Source organism: Pseudonaja textilis, chromosome 2 (assembly GCF_049901715.1).
Source record: "Pseudonaja textilis isolate UNSWEBS1 chromosome 2, rPseTex1.2, whole genome shotgun sequence".
NCBI lineage: Eukaryota > Metazoa > Chordata > Lepidosauria > Squamata > Elapidae > Pseudonaja > Pseudonaja textilis.
The window spans coordinates 53,374,929-53,388,212 of NC_141991.1; the positions used below are offsets into that span (position 1 = coordinate 53,374,929).

A 13,284-nucleotide genomic window follows, 5' to 3' on the forward strand; every position below is an offset into this window, starting at 1 on the left:
AATGACTCGGGAAGTATAGATGGAACAGTGTAGTGTAATAGTTGGACATATCCTTCTTACTGCTGCTAGAACTTTGAGCAATAAAGTTGGATCTTTCAGCTGAAAACTGGCTCTGTCATGATTCCTTTTAGAGTAACAGATAACATAATCAGAGTTGGAAGGGATCTTGTAGGTCTTCTACTCCAACCTCCCACCCAAGCGGGAGACCCTACACCATTTCTGACAAATGGCAATCCAATCTTCTTGAAAGTCTCAAGTGATGGCGCTCCCACAACTTCCGAGGGCAAGCTGTTCCATTGGTTGATTGCTCTCACTGTCAGAAAGTTTCTCCTTATTTCCAGGTTAAATCTCTCCTTGTTCAGTTTCCATCCATTATTCCTTGTCTGGCCTGTAGGCACTTTAGAAAATAGCTTGACCCCTTCCTCTCTGTGGCAGCCCCTCAAATATTGGAAGACTGCTATCATGTCTCCCCTGGTCTTTCTCTTTCCTAGACTAGCCAAGCCCAGTTCCTGTAACCATTCTTCTTATGCCTTACTTATTCTCCAGTTATCTTACTTACTTAATATCCAATTATCCTGGTTGCTCTTCTCTGTACTTTTTCTAGAGTCTCAACAGTATGTCAAATCCTCATCTAAAAGACAAGTTTTCTACTGACTTACAGAACTTAAACAGCAGCAGCCTTTCTGGATTAATAGAATAGAATAGAATTATTTATTGGCCAAGTGTGATTGGACACATAAGGAATTTGTCTTGATGCAAATACTCAGTATAAATAAAAGAAAAGATACATTAGTCAAGAATCATAAAATACAACACTTAATGATGGTCATAGGGTACAATAAACAATCAAATCATACTAGGAAATAGTCAGTATAGATTGTAAGGATACAAGCGCCAAAGTTACAGTCATACAGTCACAAGTGGGAGGGGATGGGTGAAAAGGAGTGATGAGAAGATTAACAGCAATAGTAGTGCAGACTTTGTAATAGTTGAACAGTGTTGAGGGAATTATTTGTTTTGCAGAGTGATGGCTTTTGGGAAAAAACTATCCTTGTGTCTAGTTGTTCTGGTGTGCAGTGCTCTATAGCATCATTTTGAGGGAAGGAGTTGAAACAATTTATGTCCGGGATGTGAGGGGTCTGTAAATATTTTCACAGCCCTCTTTTTGATTCGTGCAGTATACAGGTCCTTGATTGAAGGCAGGTTGGTTCATTCTTGTCATGTTCACTTTTATCTACAACGTTAACTCCAAACAGTGTTAAATATTCTGTTTCTTGAAATTAGTTGAAGATACCATTATTCCTGACCGTAATCTGCATATTAGAGTTATTGCTGTCCCAAATAAATTATTTTACTGAGCATTTCCATTCATCCTTTCATAAAAGAGAATAAAATTACGAATTAGCAGCCCTGGAGCTGAACACTTGTTGCCCAGAATCATCTTCTGGAAAAGTCCGGACAGAAAGAAAAGAACCAGATGCACTATCTTGACCACAAAGCCCTATTTTGTAAGGGGTTTTAGAAGGAAGTGATGATTCACCACAGGGAATTTCACTTCACTTTTAAAGGAGTGAAGAGAAACAAGACAGCCTTCTCCCCCTATAGATCTCCTAGCTGGTATTGACCATAAAATTCAAGTACAGTAGTCTCAGAGCATGACAAAAAGTTCAGTTGACTTGGATCCTGCCAATTAGTATCTTTCACACATGATCTTCTTAGGAAATGATAGTAATCAGTGTAATGAGTGGAAAAATTTCCATTTCAGCTATGCTTCTAAGATTACAGATAATTTTGGTAGAGAATCAATCTTGAGGGAAAGAGGTAAAAACTGTTATACAAATAAAGTAGGATGAAATATTCCTTAAGTTGTGTAAATGAGATAGTGTTTGGAAAGTCAGGCAAGGTTCTCCCTGATTTGATATAGTTTCTTATCTGTGAGAGAAATTAGAGGTGCACGTTGCCTAGATAAATGTAATTGATCTGATTCGCCAGCAGCTAATGACCCAAAGGCATATGGCTTCATTATCTCTGCAGGAGTATTAGGAACATAACCTGAAATAATATGCCACATCTCTTGAGTGAAAACAATCTGAAAAAAAAAATTGTTGACATGAACGTATTTCTAATAAGTATTGTTTATAAGTTATAGTATAAGCAATTGTCTTTTTCCTCTTTTCCGGAAAAGAAATGTTTTTAATAATGAAAAAAACATCCTAAGAATCAGACTATTTCATTAATATACAAATGTGACATTTTTCACATTCTGTAAGCATAAAAGTCTTCTCTGTGTTCTAGAAAATTAAGTGGGAATTGGATTGGTATACAGTTCAGTATTCCATTGAAAGTAGGAAACTCACTAAATTATGAATGGCATGGTTATCTTTGTTAAGAATGCATGCAGCTCACCCTTGCCAAAAATTATGAGTGGGTTCCCCACCAACATAAAAAAGTAAAAACTACCATGTAACTCCTGCATACCCTAACTACTTTGCATCATCAAATATAACCCTCTTCAACTGGAAATATTACCAATCTCTAATTAATTTGTTTATAATTCATATTTAAAGCCATCTGGATTATTCCATTATTTTGGAATTTTAATAATGTCCAGTAGAACATTTTGCCCCATGCTTGGTCTTTTGTTTAAGAATGTAGAGCTCAAACTTGAAAACTACAAGTAGTCCTTGTTTAGCAACTACTACCGTAGTATTATATGACAGTGATAAAAAAAGTAATTTTATGATTAATCCTCACATTTACGATCTTTTCAATCTGTAAAGTAAAGGAAAGCTGAAGTAAAATTATAAGTACAGATTTACTTAGCAATTTATTTGTTTAACAACCTAATCCCAATTTGGTCACTAAATGAGGACTACCTCCACCAAATAGAGCATACAAAATGCTATTTAACTGTAGCAGTATTTCAATACCAAATATTATCTTGTTATATTTTGGAATAAATGCTGTTGTGGTGGTAAAAACCTGATTAGTGGTATGAAAGAAAATAGTAATTTGAAATGCTGGCTGAGATAAGTTCTAAGTTGTGAAATTGGTTTATTGAATATTACATGAATAGTGAGATTTCAATTCCAATGCTTGTTCTAGCTTGGTACCCTCAATCCATTAGCAATTTATTAATGTTTTATAATACTTTATACTATATAAACTGAATGCAATGCATTTAGTCAACTGGAGACCTCACCAGTACTAGAACTGAGAGTTTAAGAGAGAAACCCCCTCTCGAATTTGAAGTAAATGCCTTAAAAAAATAAGAAAAGGACCACTATGAACTACTATTGCCTACCCCAGCTTAATTTAGATGTATAAGTTCATAAGAGCTTCAAGCTCCTTTGGCTTAGATAGTTTTATTAAGAACTGTATATGAATTGATAGCACCCCTTAAAAGCTAACAACAATAAAGAATGTTATACAGCACTCTAACATTACAGTGAACTCAATAAAGTGGTGCTCTAGATAGAAAAAAGGAATAGAAAAATCTCCTTTCCTCAAATGATGAAATGTCCTAATCAAAGTACATTAACACATAGTTTATAGAATTGCCAAATAAAATGTGTTAAAATTGGATTAAATACATTCGGAAGAAATGAGACTTATTCAGCACAACATGAAACCTAGGAAGTTAAAAATAAGCTGGTGGTAACTATATAGTGAAAGGATTTTTTGGTATGTAGACACATTTTGAAATGAAATATTTAATTAAAAGACAGATTGAAACAATGTGGACCTTTACTCTTCGAAACTGAAATAATCTTGTAGGCACTTATTATTTGAGTTAGAGCTTCCAAGTTCATATTCGATGCCAAAAAATCTTTACAGCTAACTTTGTGTTTGAGAAAATCAAAAGATATACTAACATCTTGGATTTTTTTTTTATCATGTTCTATAATCCAAGAAAGAAATGTGTTTTAAAGAAACATCAATTCTGTAAATATATTATTTAAATAAGGCTTAAACTGTATTTTTAGACTAAGGTGCAGATGTGATTCTTGACAGGTACAGTTGCTGAAAAGTACAATCAATATGATTGGTCTTTGTGCATTTAATGTTTTCCATTCTCTGTCACATTAAAAACTGCAATATGTCAGTGACTTTGGTGAGATTATAGGTGTTTCATCTAAATCTGGGAACAGGTAAAGAATTTAGCACAGTTACATCTATTATTGAAAGAAATCGAGGTTTTTTTCCAGGGTTTTTTTCTTTTCTCCTACTGAAACTTCCTTATTCTGAAGGAAAATGAAAGTATATGAAAATATTATCCTTTTCCCTTGTATTATTCACTATTACATTATTCACTATATTTCTCTATGCCTTTCTATCCTTGTAAACCAGCCTTCTTCTCACTGTTTCCATTCACTGCTTCATATAGTATCTTTATTCTTTAAAATGCTCACTTCTCTGAGAATATCTTCCACTCGGTTCAATCATGATTTTTTTCTGATTCATTCACTTTTCTTTCATATATTTGTTTTATAATTCAAATCTCATTCATTCAATAATGACACTGTGTCTGTGTGTCAATTTTGATTATTAAAGCGACTCCAAATGCAAATTAAAAATGAATACAAACTAAATATGAGCCAGCAGCGTGCTGCAGCTGCCAAAAAAGCCAACCCAATTCTAGGCTGCATAAACAGAGGTATAGAATCAAGATCACATGAAGTGTTAATACCACTTTATAATGTTTTGGTAAGGCCACATTTGGAATACTGCATCCAATTTTGGTTGCCACAATGTAAAAAAGATGTTGAGACTTAGAAAGAGTGCAGAGAAGAGCAACAAAGATGATTAGGCAACTCGAGAATAAAACATATAAAGAATGGTTGCTGGAACTGAATATGTCTAGTCTTATAAAAAGAATGACATGATAGCAGTGTTCCAAAATCTCAGGGACTGCCACAAAGAAGAGGGAGTCAAACTATTCTCCAGAGCACCTGAGGGTAGAACAAGAAGCAATGGGTAGAAACTAATCAAGGAGACAAGCAACTTAGAACTAAGGAGAAATTTCCTGACAGAACAACTAATCAGTGGAGCAGTTTGCCTCCAGAAGTTGTAAATGGTCCAAAACTGGAATTTTTAAAGAAAAGATTAGATAACCATTTGTCTGAAGCGGTGTAGGGTTTCCTGCTAAGCAGGGGGTTGGACTAGAAGACCTCCAAAGTTCCTTCCAACTCTGTTATTCTATTCTAAAAAGAGAGAGAAAAGGGGAGATTGAATTAAAAGTGAAAGAAAAGTAATATAATAAAGGCAAAAATATGTAAAGAAGTGACTTCCAACTTTCACGAAACAAATGTATAGTAACTCTCCACCCCCCTCAAAGGTTACAGACAGTTATTTTTGAACAAGTGGTGGTTAGAACCAGTTTAGGAAGTTCCAGCTAGCACACCCATGTTAATGTGATTGCCATTTGGGAGCTTGGAAATTGGTTTCAGAACCCATACTCACGTGATTATGATTTGCATCTAGAACACAGGTGGGATTTTTCCCATCCTCTCCTTATCTGGAGAGATTCCAAAGAGCTGGTCTGCTCACCTGTCCTTCATTCTTTGCTGTGCTCCACTTTGCAGAGCGGTTTTCGGTTCCCTATTCTTCCCCTGGAAGCCCATTTTTGTATTCACTTCCCATTCATTCAGAATCCATTCATTCTTGACTCTTTCTCTCCTTGTTTTAACACACATATTTTTTTAGTACTATGTTCATATCTTCTAGCAGAATAATTGTTTTCTCTGAATTAGATTTATCAAAGCATTACAATTTATTCCAGAACTCATATTTAGCTCTTACATTATCATCATTTGCTGACTATAAATGTAACTATCACTGGATTCTTCTCTTCATTTTTTCAAACTTTAATTTTATTCTTTCATTCATAATTAAATTCGTACTTTCATTTTCTGGCGTATACATGTCCCCAACACCATTCCACAAGATGAGACTTCCTTCAATTGGATCTATTGCATTTTTTCTCTTTACAGACATCCAGCGATTCTATGTTAATTTTATTTTGTTAATCTTGTTTACCATTTATTTCTCTTACATCTCATTAGTAATATAGGTAATGTAACATTTTGAAGACTAGATTTTAAAGAATGTCAGCAATTAAAATACTTACAAGCTGCTTAAACATATTCAACTGAAAATCCAGATCATTTGAATCTGATCTGTATGATTGACAGACACACGCACATATATAGAAAAACACATGCTTAAAAACATTTTAACAAAATGTTAAAATTTTGTTCCTACAGATACTGCAATGGCTGCTGGAGTCGTATTGCAAAATGAGGCACCTTATAGTTCTTTGATAACCAGTAGCACAGCCATGAATACAGGTAATTACTTTTTAAATAGATGATGTTTAGCAGATAGGACCAATAGTGGATAATAATAGGGATGAGATTGAATTTACCTAAACACTGAATGCAGAGCTGAAGCAGGTTGTTTCAAATTGATTTTATAAGTCCATCAGTTGAAATAGGATTCAGGTAAAGAATCAAAAATGTGAACAGATTTTATGAATAATTCATCATTACTAAACAGTGCCAAAATTGCTACAACCTTTCATCTTTGTTTTAGGATTCAGGGGAGGAAGGTAAAGGAACTAAGTGATAAGTCTATAGTGGGAGTATTCTTTCTAAGCATATAGCAGCTTATGTAATACAACTCTTGTCGTTTTTTTACCTTTATAATTCATTTTTTATGGTATGGCAAATCATAATTCCTATTTTTCCTCTTCCTGAAGAAAAATATTCCCTGCAAGTTGAATAAACTTTTTACATCATAAGTAGGCTGCCAGTGTTCATGCCAAATGAAGCCCGGAGTACTGGCTCTCTGCTTTGTCTTTGCATGGACTGTTTATGTAGGATAATATAGGGAGCTCTGTCTCACTAATTTGTCCTACATGAAACTGGTTAAACTGCCTCATGCCTCCATTGGGTAAAACACAGGAAAATTGAAGGATCACAACTCTTGTAGCTGGTCCAAACTTGACAATAGAAATGGAGTAGGAATGGCCATAATTTTACAACCTTCTTACCCAATTTTAATGGTTTTGTTCGTACTAATGCAATATAGAGCTGGCAGACTTGCACAACTTAAGAAGTGAAAGGGCTGCATTGATAATTAAAAATAATTATCGTGTAAGTTAGGCTTACACGCCAATCAACTGGCAAATATCTCATGTGCGTATCTTTCACTTCTGCTGATATTACTTCCCAATTGTCCTATGTTCTGTTCAACTTACTTAGTCTGTTTTCTGAGTATTAAAAAGTTATTATTTGAGTAGTATCGGAAAGCAATTTTTTTCTTATTACAACACAAATGTTTATCTTAATTGATACTTAAAAGCCATTTTACTGTGGATTTTAACAAAAAAAGCGATGTGATAATATCACAGTTTCCCCAATTTCTTAGCTATTTAGCTTGTTTTTTGCTTCATATATTTTCAACCTTGAAATCAGGTTGGAAAATGAGTAACTGCAACAGAAGGAATAGTGAAATAATAATTTTATGTATTAAAAGGTTAATACTGACAACAGAGGAGAACAAATATTCATTGTTACAATTTGTAATTCTGATTCATCTCTTTGGCAGAAGCTTTTAAGAACATTGAAGATTTTTACAAGTAATGATCTCTTTGTGTTCATATAGATTTTCTATGACAGCTAAAAATTAAACTGGAGAACTAAGGATGATCTGTGTTTACGTGTTCTCTTGTCTCAAACTTAGTTTAATAAAATAATCATGATTTTGAAATTCATTTAAACTAAATTTGTTTCTTTGCTAGTCCAAATATAGTAGCAATTTCAGGTTTATTTTATATATATATATATATATATTCTTTCTTTGCATAATAAAGAATGTTAAATTGAATGTTACGCAAAGAAAGAATGTATTGCATGAACACATTCTGTAGACATCTAAATGCAACTTGTCTCATAAAGGTTAATAAATTATTCTGCTTGTTTAGTTTTATTGCTTCATATTCTTTGCAGAAAATGACCAGTAATTGCCATCTCATTAAAATTATTACCTAACTCCCAAATGGTAAATGTTGTGGAATGTTATTATATACATGAAAACAACACCCTTTATTTTTGATTATGGATTAAATTAATAGGTTTGATGCATAATATGAATAGCATTTTTACAAGCTAAAAGTTGTATTCATTACAAATATTAAATGAAACAAAATGAAATGGGAATGAAAATGTGAATTTCTAAGCGATATTAATCACAAAGTTATATGGCACTATAAAAATTAGCATGGTGTTGTCATAGACTCAAAGGGGTTATAAGATTTATGACTTAGCTGATCCTTATCTCAATATTGGTCCTTATCTCAATATTTTTAATAATTTTGATTCATAATAACATGAACTAATAGGTTATGTAGCTTTTGATGTGAACTGCTTATTTATGGATCATTAGCTGTGGTACAAATGTCTTCATTTTATGCCATACAAACATTATATTAATATCTGATTCAAGACATTTTGTTGTCTGATGTAAAAACTTCAAATAGTATCTGTCTGTTTATGTGGCAATCTGATTCAAGGCTAGTCTATTTTTTAGAGGAATAAGAAATAATTAAATATTGTGTTACAGTATGGTCTAATCCAGTGGTCGCCAACCAAGTGGGCCAGGGACCACTGGTGGTCTGCAGATAAATGTCTCTCCCAAAGCACTCCCCCCCAAAGCAATTAATCCAGGCTGTGCAGAAACACAAGGCTGCACCATATGGCCACCTGCTGGTCCCCACCCTTCGGCTGAGTGCAAACCTTACCTTGAGTAGAGCCACGCGAGCTGGAATTGGAAGATAAGGCCAACAGTGCAGGAGGGAAATCTGCCCCAGGGTGGCTTGCTGACATTGGTGGGAAAGTCGGTTCTATATTCCAGAACTGCAGTAATCACAAGACTGGCCCTTTGGTCATCCCGGAGCAGCTCCTCCAGTCTGTGGCAGGCCGGTGCACCCGAGTGGAGTAGCAGCTGCTCCGGGATAACCAAAGGGCCAGTCTTGTGACTACTGCAGCTCTGGAATATGGGACTGACTTTCCCACCAATATCAGCAAGCCACTGTCAGTCAAAATTCATATTAGTGGTCTGTGGGATTTAAAATTATGAGTTTGGTGGTCCCTGAGGTCCAAAAGCTTGGTCTGATCCACTTCTTTAAGCAATGCCTCTGATATTTATGTTTTATGTACACACTTGGTGTATTGTATTTTCATACAATTTGGAACCTCTTCATAGCAGAGTTCCTATAAATTAGGAGCAGACCAAAATCATCCTGTGTCTGCCACCAAGTCTTCTATTGTATTTTATAGTTGTCTATGGAAAGTCCCTTTTAGCTGCAAACTGCAATTAGAACAACTCTACAGTATATTTTTATCTATTTTGCCACTGAATATTTTACATGATTGCTGAAATCTAAAAAGGGATTTTTTTTTACATTTTCTTTTTAGTTTTTTAAAAATAAAGCTTGATTCTATTTATACCTTGAGAGATTGATTTGTTTCCCAAAGGAGTAGGCTAATTTCCTTTGCCATATGTTTCAGTGAATAAGGCTAGGACGGAGGCAGTGCTATAGAATTTATTTTTTCTTTTGACTTCATTTTTGGCATTTACTTATATAGATGCTTTGTGAGTCCTATGTGTCCTACACTGCAGGATTGCGGGGGGGGGGGGTAAATGACAGGTAAAAGCACCTGCCCACCCACCCAGAAGATAGATAGTGGAGGTGAGAACTACCAATCCACTTCACTAAGTCAGGAGGTAGAAATAGAGCATGCAGAACCCAAGGAGTCTTACAAAGGGAGCTTTGAGATTTTTACCCTATGAGTTCAACCAAATTCTGCCACTACAACTGTGAATAATGCTATGATTCTAATACACGGGTTCCATAATGCCTGTTCAACATAGGCATTTGTGAGTTAATATCCCAAAGATTCTGAACCTTTAAAATCCTTGTCTGTAAAGGTTAATCAGAACTTTCCATCCCTTAATACTTTGTACCTAAATGCATTAAATCTGCTTATTAAGTAGGCTCATTGCAGTTGGTAGGTGGGGCAGATATAATACCTGATAGACCTAAAGTCTTATTTACCTAGTTTGTTACTTTAAAAATGTTGAAATGTTGTATATGGAGGACCTGTAAAGATTGAATTTCGGAATATCCATTGTGATTCATAACTGTTTCCGTCACATTGATGCTCTGACAGGAGCGCATTATTTGAGGTATTGTTTAACTTATGGATCAGGTTTTAAATAAAGAAAAAAATCAACACTCAATTTCTGGTTGACAGTGTGACTACATTTCTAGAAATAACTATGATATAGTTTCACATTTTAAAACTTGGCAAGTATGTAATATTTGACATTGAGTTATACTTAAAACATCAATTTCTTTAGAAGGATGGCAGTAATTTTTAAAGAATATAGACAGAAATTGAAGTGAAATCATAGGACTATTATTCCATGAAGTGTATAATTTTAAACAGCACATTTTAGTTGTATGTCTTTTTGCATGGTGGTCTATGTCACCTAGAAACAATAGCTAGGATTTTTTGGGGGTATGAAGTGCTTCAGGATATTGACAGAATTACTTCGTTTAGTTTGCTGCTCCATTAACCAGCAATAATTTATTCTATTATGTATCTCATAAGACAGCAGAAATATTGCTTATGTATAAGGACCTTGCCTTTTCTTACTGCTGATTAAATGTATGTGAATGATTGACTGGATAGTCTTTCAAACCCTACTCTGTCTTTGTAGACTCGTAATGCTATTGCTAAAAGCAAGATGTATGATAATAGCTTTGCTTACAATATGCGACACAATTTGGGGAGGAGAAAAGTTTGTTCACTTATAAATGTTTCTGCTTTTCATTTTACAGTCATAACTAATTTGCTTTTGCCCATATTTACATCTTCATTAACTTGAGATTACTTGAAGGATGCAAAGTTCTAAAGGTCTTCTGAAGAATTGGCTACACTTTGTGATGCTAAATTCAATTCTTCAAATTCCAGGATTCATTTCTGTTCATAATAATTTCATAATTCCTGGTCCATTTCAGAATTACCTACTTTGAGCGATTCTAATCCTCATCAGTAGTAGAACAATTTGTTCTAAAAAAAAATAAATCAATGTATATAGTTGCCGAAAGGCGTAGCTGCCATCAGTGGGTTCATTGTTAGTTTCTATGGAGACAGCAGCCTATTCTGAATGGCTGTTAGATCTTACAGAAAGATGCATGTCTCTGTATAAGTTCAGTACTGAGCAAGTGAGCTTTCTCATTCAGCTTCATCCTCTAGCATATCTTAACTGCTGCAAATAGTGGGTGACCATGCAAGGATCACCCAGGAGGCGTTTGGCAGTGAATATTTTTAGCAAGTTTTTTCAGGGCCGGAGACATTCTTCTTCTGATCCTCTTCTTCGAGTGCTTCAGAGGCGACGGAGCTCAGTTGTAGAGGTCCTCTCGACTTCTACGCACAGGGTTATGGTGGCTATTTCCTCTGTAAGCCCCGAAGAGCTAAATGCTGCTTTTCATGAAAGAAGAAGTAAAGTATTGGCATTTTTATCATTCTAATATTAATTCTGATCTTCTTTTATAACTAAGCATCTTAAGTTGACCACATACTTAATTAATACAACAGTGCTGTATCACTTTTAAGCTTACTATTTTATGAGATTGTTTATAATATGAACAAAGATAACAGCTGTTATTAAATGTTTTTAGATAATGTGATGATCCTTCTTGTATTAAGGAAATACTATATATATATAGGCATCAAGAAGGAAAAGTCTTATTTCTTTGCAAATGTTTTATTTATGGGTTTAGTTTATCTTTCTATCTTTGCTTTTCAAAATTGATTTTTGTTGAAAATTTTTATTTTGTCTTGCCATTGGGTTACAGGAAGATCTAGACGTCCAACTGCAAAATATACAAAAGTTGGAGAGCGCCTTCGTCATGTTATTCCTGGTCATATGCAGTGTTCTATGGCATGTGGTGGCCGTGCTTGCAAATATGAAAATCCAGCTCGGTGGAGTGAACAAGAACAGGCTGTTAAAGGATTATATTCCTCCTGGTAATATACAGCATTCTTTTATGATACATTTCCAAAAATGTTACTTTTAAATATCTTATGAAGCAGTTTGTAACTCTGTTGAACTAATTTCCAAAAAAATATGCTTAGTATTAGATTATACATTCAGTGAAACAAAACAGTTTGATAAAGATTTAGACAAAAAAATCAGAAATGCTGGGCAGTTTATATATAACATCTGGGTGTCCATGAGCTTAATGCTTAAAACATTGATATGCTAAAACTGTTGGTTGGATTCAAACAAAGGTCAATTGTTTTCATCTAGGCATTAATTATACTGAATGCATTCTACTGATGTCAACAGAAACTAAATTCAACTTAATCCAATATATTTACAGCTGAAACATGGATTTCATTATGGATATATTTATTGCAGACTTAAATGTAACTAAGATTCAAATGTATTGATCATATAATTGAACTAAAATGTTAAATTAACAAACCAACAGAATATAATGAAAGCATTGTCAAGAGGTGTGGGATCATTTTATAAACTTTAAAAGATCACTCTGAAGAAAAAAATGTTTTATACATAGATAAAAAACCAGAGTGGTGTTAGCTCTGTTTTATTATCACCATATCTTGACATCTTATTAGCATTCTGTTATGTAAGTATTTTATTTAACAAAGATCAAAAACCTTTCAAAATGCTTCAAAATGTTTAAAAGCACAACATATGTTATGATTAATTTGCTAAAACAATGAAACACAAAAGATGCTTGAGAGATACTTTGACTCCTACTTTTTCATGTCTTCTTCCCTTCAGGATAACAGATAACATACTGGCTATGTCTCGACCCTCCACAGATCTTATTGGGAAATATAATATTATTGAACAGTTCCAAAGGTAAAAGAAATTGGTAACAAATTACTAAAGTTCTTATGAGACTGAAGCTCATTTCCCCCCCCTTCCCCCTGCATTGCTCAGATCATTTGTAGCAATTTATTCTGAAATAAGAAAGAACATGGGATGCGGGTGGAAAAGACTCTGAAAGGACACTTAGTTCAATAATTCATCATCTTTTTCTTTGCCTAAGATGTGACATAAAAACAGTAATTAACCTTCAGCGTCCCGGGGAACATGCTAGCTGTGGGAATCCACTGGAACAAGAGAGTGGTTTCACCTATCTTCCTGAAGCATTCATGGAGGCGGGAAGTAAGTTTG

The 13,284-nt window shown here is 34.4% G+C and overlaps 1 protein-coding gene across 7 annotated transcripts in view; it reads left to right on the plus strand.

The window, feature by feature from the left end:
- The window catches only part of PTPDC1 (protein tyrosine phosphatase domain containing 1), a 41,286-nt gene that overhangs the window by 15,697 nt on the left and 12,305 nt on the right, over positions 1 to 13,284 (plus strand). For 4 of the 7 annotated variants that reach the window (XM_087923900.1, XM_026721398.2, XM_087923901.1 and 1 more), the window contains 4 exons: positions 6,267 to 6,350; positions 11,930 to 12,101; positions 12,886 to 12,966; positions 13,157 to 13,275. In XM_087923900.1, coding sequence (XP_087780026.1) covers positions 6,275 to 6,350; positions 11,930 to 12,101; positions 12,886 to 12,966; positions 13,157 to 13,275 — 448 coding nt within the window. In that variant the 5' untranslated portion in view covers positions 6,267 to 6,274. Of the gene's footprint in view, positions 1 to 6,266; positions 6,351 to 11,302; positions 11,574 to 11,929; positions 12,102 to 12,885; positions 12,967 to 13,156; positions 13,276 to 13,284 lie in introns of those variants that run through there. The other 3 variants (XM_087923903.1, XM_087923898.1, XM_087923902.1) reach the window with 3 other exon arrangements.